The sequence below is a fragment of the Brassica oleracea genome, chromosome C5 (genome assembly GCF_000695525.1).
Source record: "Brassica oleracea var. oleracea cultivar TO1000 chromosome C5, BOL, whole genome shotgun sequence".
NCBI lineage: Eukaryota > Viridiplantae > Streptophyta > Magnoliopsida > Brassicales > Brassicaceae > Brassica > Brassica oleracea.
The window spans coordinates 18,263,418-18,272,115 of NC_027752.1; the positions used below are offsets into that span (position 1 = coordinate 18,263,418).

The 8,698-nt window shown below is 39.5% G+C and overlaps 2 protein-coding genes across 2 annotated transcripts; both read right to left on the reverse strand.

The window, feature by feature from the left end:
* Positions 1-2,876: 2,876 nt before the first annotated feature.
* Positions 2,877-3,263, reverse strand: LOC106344684. The gene has a single exon (XM_013784006.1). It carries the CDS (start codon positions 3,261-3,263, stop codon positions 2,877-2,879), a length of 387 nt encoding a protein of 128 aa, XP_013639460.1.
* Positions 3,264-6,408: 3,145 nt separating this feature from the next.
* LOC106344685 lies at positions 6,409-6,872 on the reverse strand. The gene is made up of 2 exons (XM_013784007.1): positions 6,662-6,872; positions 6,409-6,566 (listed from the first exon to the last, which is right to left on the reverse strand). Exons 1-2 carry the CDS (start codon positions 6,870-6,872, stop codon positions 6,409-6,411), a joined length of 369 nt encoding a protein of 122 aa, XP_013639461.1.
* Positions 6,873-8,698: the final 1,826 nt, after the last annotated feature.

Consider the following 8,698-nt stretch of genomic DNA (forward strand, 5'->3'; position numbering starts at 1 on the left):
TAGGGTTTAGGGTTTAGAGTTGATATTTCGGAGTTTAGGGTTTAGAGTTGATGATTTAGGGTTTAAAGTTGATGTTTCAAGTTTAGATTTAGGGTTTATGGTTTAGGTTTAGGGTTTAGAGTTGATGTTTTAGGGTTTAGATGAAGTTTTAGGGTTTAGGGTTTAGAGTTGATATTTCGGAGTTTAGGGTTTAGAGTTGATGATTTAGGGTTTAAAGTTGATGTTTTAAGTTTAGATTAGTTAACGATATGTTTTTTTCTATCAAAGGTAATTAAAAGGTTATAAATGTCATTTACCCTTCATTAAAGATGAGGGTAAAAGTGGTTAATGTAAACATGAAAAATAGTACTTTGAAAATGATATTTTTGGCAATTTCCCTACATACATAGAATATAAGAGTATTTTCATAAAAACAACATCAACAGAGATGCATAGCAACGAAAGATTTGTATGACGATGCTATCTACCTTTATGGCAACACTGAGCTCAATAATTGGGACGTAGAGTTCGTCAAAGTTGAGTATCAAAGTTAATAAATTAGAGAAAGTGACTCTATTATTAATTCTCCCTCCTTGAGTTTCACAACATGAGTTTAACAGTCTCATCGAAGGGTTTTTCGAGAAGATTTCAAGGCGGCCGAGAAAGAAAAATGGTAAGTAAAGATGTCTATGGAAAGATATTAATGCAAAGAATACACCAAAAATTGAAAGATATTATAGCTTAAAAATTGATTTTTTTTACATGATTGTAAATATAGTTAGATCGATAAAACTATTTTATCACTAAACCAAAAATTACCTATTTATAGGTCGATTTATTTTTAAGATTGGAGATGATAATTCAATTATTTTAAAGGTATTAAAAATCAGTTGTAAATAAAATTATTGTTTTTTCATAGAAACCTGAATGAACAAGATAAAAGACTATTTGATCATATCAAAAATTTAATTAACTTTTTATTCATTTAGCTTGATTTCTTGAATATAATTTTAAGTTATGAAAATTAAAAAATATGAGTACAAATAATTTTAGTTTGTTCATCATGAATAAAAAAGCAATTTCTTATTCACCTACCATTATATATTTGTGTTATCGGTTCATTGTATATTTAAGATATATTTAAATACAAATGAAATCAAAAACTTAAAAATTTAATTTAAAATATATAATTCATGTAGTAATGAAAAAGATTCGTAGAAAGAAACACCGTCTCAAGAAATAATTCGTAGAAAAACTATCATTTTATATTTATGATTAAGTTTTGTTTGAGGTTAAGCGCTTACTTATTTTAATGTTGTCTCTGAACTGATTTCAGTTGTGTTTAAGTTAGATTTTATGTATACTGGAATCATTTTTGTAAAATAAATCATATTAATCATCAACTTTAAAATAAAAAAAAAAATCTCATAATTTTGTTGATCAATCCACTTGGATCCGTCAAAAATCAATCATTAATATAATTAACTAAATTAAATGATTTACTTTTTACTAGATAAAAATGACTTGGTTAACGAAAAATAACATTTATTCATGTTTGACTGAAAACTTAGAATTAAAATTGGTGCAGTTATGAGTTAAAAATAAATTTGGCTAAATTTTAAAATGTAGAATTATTGTTTTATTTTTTCCTTTATAAATATGAATAAACATTCTCAACTAAAAACATATATGTCCACAACTAGATCAAATAAAAAATGTTCCACTTACAACACCATATAGGATAACAAACCAATAACAAAAGCTCATTTTACAAACAAAATGGTTAGTTTGTAGAAGTTATCCCAATATTTTTTTCCAATACATCACTACCTCCTCTCTAGCTACTCCAACCAACAAACTATCATTGTTTGCCGACCCAAATACACTCTATGTGTTCTCATATGAAAGAAACACAATATACCAAACAGTATACTATATACAAAACATTAATCTCTGAACAATAAAAATACAAAAATGTAACATTAATTCAGTAACAATCCGAGTGATAGGTATAACTGGAATAGTAGGTATATTTTCTGTTCGAGAAATAATTTCATGTTTCCATGTTACTTTGTTTAAGTTAAAATACTACAAAACTACTAAATTGCAAACTTATATATAGTATTTGCTTGACTGGTGTGGACAAGACTAAGCAATTAATATGATCTAAGTCTTTTTCATATTTACTATTGTATACGGTTACTAATCTAAAAAAGTCCAACAATTAGGACATACTCGCAAGTCCACATATTCTTATTAATATGTTAATTCATAATGCTTCTCAAATTTAAACAGTATGCTTTTTAAATATAAAAGAATACACTAAATTTTAGCAAATAAAGAAAACCGGTTTTTGTAAACTTAATTAATCTCACCATCTCTCGAACTTGCTCACACCAGAATAAATTACTCCCTCATTTGGTCTAATAGCAATCACCTTATCGTGAACCAAAAATTTCAAAACTAAGAACATTCACACAATCAATAAATCCAAACAAAGAAAAACTTCCAAAAATTATATTTTAAACAAATTATATATCATATCCCGCGCGTAGCGCGGACCGACCCTAGTAATAAATATAATAATTATAATGAATCATTTATTGGACGCAATGGGTAGAGAATCAATTATTTATTTTGTTCGTTGTTAGTTGATGCATGGCTTGCAGACTTCGAAAGAAATTTTTTTTTATTTTTTTTTTTAGTTTTTGCTAAAACGTTAAATTCATTAAATATAAAGGTTTCAGTTATACAACAGTACATCTGAGGCTTAAGCTACCAAGGCAAAAAAAAGGTTAAAAACAAGGTAGCAGAAATGATCAATGACCTACATACAAAGAGCATGAAGTCACTATAACGAGAGGGACATGAGTCCCCTGAAGTTCTTTCTCAGGCGTCTAGCTGAGATGGCGTTGCGGATCTCCTTGTCGATGAGCTTGAACACGGAATGGACTGAGATAGAGGTGGTGTTGTGGAGGACGTTGTTGTTGCTTCCAGAGGTGATAGACGGTGGCCTGCGCGACGAGCTGCCTGAGAGTTGAAGGGCAGCGGGAAGAAGAGACCCTGATCCAAGACATAAACTCCGCCCATGAGAGGATGTTGTGATAGTATCCAAGCCGCGCAAGAACAGGAGACCAGATAGCTGAACTGTAATCATAAGAGATGAGAAGATGATCTCTCGTTTTTTCAAAAGAGTTACAGAGGCAGCAAAGCGGAGAGGCTTGTGGAGACCATCTCGCTATTCTTGATCTAGTGGGGAGGCGGTTGAGATGTGCTACCCACATATTGAAATCAAATTTTGGGATTGCTCCTTTAAACCAAATAGAAGAAGCCCATGACTTGATAGGTTCAGAAGGTCTTAAGCATTCTCATGTTTTCGCAGCTGAGAATTCTTGTGCGTCGATACCGTCGGTGGTCTAGCTGACAACGTCATCATCATCAAGGGGAGTTGGGACTGGAATGGTTGTGAGGTAAATGTGAAGGGCTAGCGAGTTGTCTGATCAGGGAGAGGGGAGTCTCCATCTATTCGCCTCACACACCTCAGACACAGAAGCATTCAGAGGGACTCGAAGGAGCCTAGGGCCACCTGCACCAATAAACGAGATCAAGCTTCCAAAAGGGGTCCACGGGTCGAACCAGAAACTGGTGTTGTTTCCATTATGAATCGTGAACTTCATGAAGCTTGCAGCGAGGAGTTTCAAACCAAGAAGAGCATTCCAGGTCCAAGACTGAGTAGGCTTTTGCTCCAGTGCCCAGATGCTACTCTCCCTTAGGTGGTGGTGTTTATGCCACCTTGTCCAAAGAGATTGACTGTTAGACAGGAGCAGCCAGTAGTATCTGAGAGTAAGGGCAGTGTTCCATGAGGAGAACCTTCCAAGAGACCTTTGTCCCATACCCTGATTCAATGTCGCCAGTCCATAGGAACCGACTGCATAGAGATTCTTTTGCTGATACATCCCTTTGGCAAGAGAAAGGTTGACATCCAGAAAATAACCATGCCCGCAATAACAGTGCGAATCAGCTCAACTCTACCCGCGAAGGTAAGAGTTTTGGTTCCCCACGCTTTGAACCTCTTGACGACCTTGTCGATCAAATCAGCATATTCGGAAATTCTCAGTCTTCTAGACATCAAGGGGAGCCCCAGATATCTTATAGGGAGGGATCCCGGAGTGAAACCATATCTCGCTATAGCTGTTCCTTCTGTCTCATTTAACCCTGCATGAAACAGTTGTGTCTTTGATTGGTTCATTCTTAGGCCAGACCAGGAGGCGAAATCGTGAACCGCTTCTGTGATCCCATGCAACGATGACTCCCCACCATCAAAAAATATCATAATATCGTCGGCAAACATCAGGTGAGAGATACCCAGCTCCTCTGTTTTAGGGTGGTAAGTGATGTACCCAGCTTGAAATCTCGAGCTAAGCAGTTTAGATAGAACTTCCATAGCCAAAACAAAAAGGTAAGGGGATAGGGGGTCCCCCTGCCTCAAACCTTTACTGCTCTGGAAGTAGCCCTCGGAAGATCCATTCAAGGCAACAGAGAAAGACGGGGTGGTGATGCATTGTTTGATCCAGGACACAAAGTTTTGCGGGCATCCAATAGCGTTCAGCGTTGAAATTACGAAGTCCCATCGCACAGAGTCGAAAGCTTTCTTCAAATCAACTTTTAACATAGCTTTCTTCTCCACATTGTTTCTGTTATAGCCATGGATAATCTCTGTGGCTAGCAGAACATTTTCACCCAACAGACGACCTGGGATGAAAGCAGATTGTGCGTGAGAGATTACCGAGGATAGGACCTTCTTGAGCCTGTTTGCTAGGAGCTTGGCAATGACTTTGTATAATGTGTTCAAGCAAGAGATCGGCCTAAACTCCATCATTGATGTCGCATTCGGTACCTTCGGGATCAGAACCAGCATTGTTGCATTCCATTGTTTGAGGAGACAGCCCGTCCTGAAGAACTCCGCAACTGCATCCGTTACTTCCGGCCCCACAATAGGCCAGCAAGCAGTAAAGAACTTTGCAAGGTAGCCATCAGGGCCGCTAGTCTTGTTGTGGGGGAGGCTAAAGAAAGCGTCCTTGATTTCCTGGTTAGAGAACTGCTTACCGAGCTCTGATACTTCTGTCTCTGAGCATCTGTAAGACATGAGGAGGTCGATGTCTTCTTGCATAAAAGACTACTGATCAGAGGTGTCATTTAGAAGGTTTGAGAAGTACTCAACCGAATGGCGATGAATGTCTCCTTGAGATTCAATCCTAGTCCCATCAGCCGCGATCAGGTAGTGGATGTGGTTAATTGATTTCCTGGTTGCTACCATACGATGGTAGAAAGCAGTACTGCTGTCGCCAGCTGAGAAACAAGTGATGTGTGATCGTTGGCAGAAAAAAGACTCCTCTGCTTCAGCCAATAGCTTCCATTTGCGCTCCGTCTCAAGGACCCTTTCAGCATTTGCGGGAGAAGGGTTGGACATGGTGATTTCCTGAAGCTGAATTACAACCTGCTGAGCTTCTGCCACCTTCTTCTCGATACCGGAGTAATTATCCTTGCTGAATGATTTGATCACTCTCTTCATAGACTTTATTTTCTTTGAGACCCGATACATAGAGGTGCCTGCAATGTTCACAGAAAACCAGTGTTCCTCAACCACAAAACGGAAATTCTCATTGGTAAGCAAGAAGTTGAAGAATTTGAAGGGCTTCTTCCTGGTGTTTTGCTGAGAGGATAAACTGACTGAGCACGAAGCATGGTCTGAGAAGATAGGAGCTCCAAAAATTGCGCACGCAGAGGTGTGTGTAGCCAACCACTTGTCATTTGCCAACACACGGTCCAGTTTTTTGGCGATCGGGTGCAGCTTCCACCAGGTGAAAGTTGATCCCCTGAAGTTTAGGTCACTGAGATCAGCCTCAAGGAGACACTCTTTGAACTCCCTCATTTTCCTATCGACTTTTAGCGTTTGGGGGCAGGAGTGCTCGTAAGGATTTGCCGTCTGATTAAAATCTCCAATAACAAGCCACGCTTTATCAACAACATCTTGACTAGCAGATAGCGTAACCAGCTCTTCCACAACTCTTTTCGAAGCTCTTCATCATATGACGCATAGACAATAGAGACCACACAGCAGTGTTGCCAGTCAGGTAGAAGAACCTCACAAGACACCATCTGCAGCGATTTACTAATAACCCTGATCCTTGCAGACTGGTGCCAAATGACCCAAATTTTGCCTTGCTCCGGAAAACCATAGTTATCTTCAAAAGACCAGCCAGGAAGCATATTATTCATGAACTTCATCTGCTTTGACTGTTTCACATGAGTCTCTACTTGACCACCAAAAAGAGGCTTATTATCCTTGATCCATTTTCTTATACCGCGTCGGTGACTGAAAATATTAAGACCGCGGACGTTCCACCAAAAAAGTTGTATATACATAAATCAGAGATTTTTGGGGCCCTTGCCCCGAAGCAGTTTCTGTTGCCGCTTGGATAACACCTTCGTGTAACCTCCGTATTCATCATCATAGTCGTCATCTTTCTCAGGAGAGGAGACATCAGAAGAATCTGGTTCAATGCTGGAGGAGAGAGAGCCAGTGTCTAGTCCACCATTGAATTTTGAATCATGTAGGTCTTGAAGAACGACCGGTTGGCTGCCAGTATCACATTTGAGGCCAAGAGAGGTACTGGAGGACCTGCCTTCTGGACATAAATATGAGTAGGCTTAGAGGGGGTCTTAGGTGGAGGAGGCTTTTGTTTCTTCACTGGAGGATCGACCTTTCTATTCTTAGGACAGTTCTCCAGGGAGTGACCAGGGCATTTGCACGCAGAGTAGGATTTAGGAGCTAGCTTGCAGCGCCTAATGCTATGGCCTATCTCCTTGCAGTGAGCGCAGACCTCAGGCATCCATGGACTAGAGACTCCAATTCTTGCCACTACCCCATTTTCAAATTGCGCATTTACCGTCTCCGAGAGGGTTTCCTTGGATCGATAAGAGTGAGCACCTTCGCAACCTCAAGATTTGTTTTGCTTACAGTCTCTGGGTGCAGCACCTTGGGATCCCCCACAAGGCTCGCAATCCTTTCTAGTCAATCTTCATTATAGAATTGCAGCGGAACGTTCTGATGTTCTAGCCAAATGGGTGCCGCCGTGATCTCCGGTTTGTCTGGCACCACTCCTGGTTCCCACTTTGCGACGAACATAGTCTGACCTTGGATTTTCCAGATACGCTGGTAGATGACACGAGCTCTAGTAGCAGCATTCGAAATCCTGATTAGAAAGGAGTTTCCTTCCATTTTGGTGACAGAGATGACTCGGTGATAGCGGCTCCAGATGACGTTTAGGACATTGTGGAGAAGTTTTTGCGTTGGGGCTTCGTGGTAGAACTGCCCTAAGACAAAGTAATCCCATGATTTTCTGTGTTTCTCGATCGCTTTGTTGGGAATCTTCACACAAACCTCCTCTGAAGGTAGGGTAGTTACATCACCCCTCTTTTGAAGGAAACGTGAGAAGCCCTTTACCATACGCACCCAAGATTCATCAGATTTGGGGGTTGTCAGAGCTAGGGTTTCCGATGCAGGTTCGATTGGACCTTTTTCGGTATCTACAGTGGATTTCGGGGAAATCTCTGAATGATTTGCCTTTTCAGGCTCAACGATTGCTTCTTGACTTGAAGGGACCGTTGCAGAGGCCACATCTTGGGCCGTAGCCCCAAGGGGTGTGGAAGTTGGATTGGCTACAACCGTCGAAGGAGCAGACGATTCAGCTGAAACATAGCTAGGGTACACTGCGAGATCGACGAAAGCCGATTTCGGAGGAGATTTAGGGTTTGAAGCCTTCCCCAATTTTGGAGAACCTTTCTTGGCCGAAGGAGACTTCTTCTGGAGCTTTTTCTTCCCCATGAGGAGGGGAGAGTCTTTTAGGAGATTTGGGAGGGGGTTCCGACGCCGTGAGAGACGCCGGCGGAGAAAAAAAAAGGACACTTTTATCGCCTGGGGAAGAGCCACTCGAAGAGAGAGAAAAAGTGGACGAAAGAAATGTTATTAATTATACATTAAATACAGTATTATTATTACTATTTTTGAAGGTAGGTGTAAATTAAAATCGTTTAGAGATTTTAACGTACATTGATATGAAAATATTTTTGTTAACTGCATTTTGGTCCGAAACTTCTAAGATTTTTTTAAAAGAACGTATGATATGAAATTATCTAAAATAAAGATTAGTATCAATATAACATGATTTTCACAACTAAAACTTGAGAACCACGTCTCCCAGACAACAACACAATGTAATACAACAACACAATATGTAATACAAATACATGAACCAGCAACAACACAGTATAATATAAATACATCACTACAAGAAAACATAAGCTTAACCAAGGCGGTTTTCCTCGTGAGTTCGTCGTAAAAGAGGCTTTACGAGGAATTAGCGAGGAAACACGTTTTCTCGTTACTCATCCGTCATAACACATATTTCCTCGCCAATTCGTCGTAACTTAGCGAGGAAAATATTTCGTCGTAAAGACGAAGTACATCATTTCGTCGTAAAGACCACGTAAATATTCCACGTAAGGAGGTCGCTATATTTCCTCGTAAATACCTCGAAACGTGTTCCTCGTAAACTACACGTAAATACCTCGAAAGTGTTTCCTCGTAAAATACACGTAACTACCACGAAAGTATTTTCTCGTAAAATACTCGTTTATCTTTCCTCGTCATTTCCTC

Coding starts and splice junctions, on each gene's coding strand:
- LOC106344684 (XM_013784006.1), bottom strand. CDS start 3,263: ATGTGGGTAGCACATCTCAACCGCCTCCCCACTAGATCAAGAATAGCG.
- LOC106344685 (XM_013784007.1), bottom strand. CDS start 6,872: ATGCCTGAGGTCTGCGCTCACTGCAAGGAGATAGGCCATAGCATTAGG. Junction 6,567..6,661: donor TATTTATGTCCAGAAGGCAG/GTCCTCCAGTAC, acceptor ATGGTGGACTAG/ACACTGGCTCTCTCTCCTCC.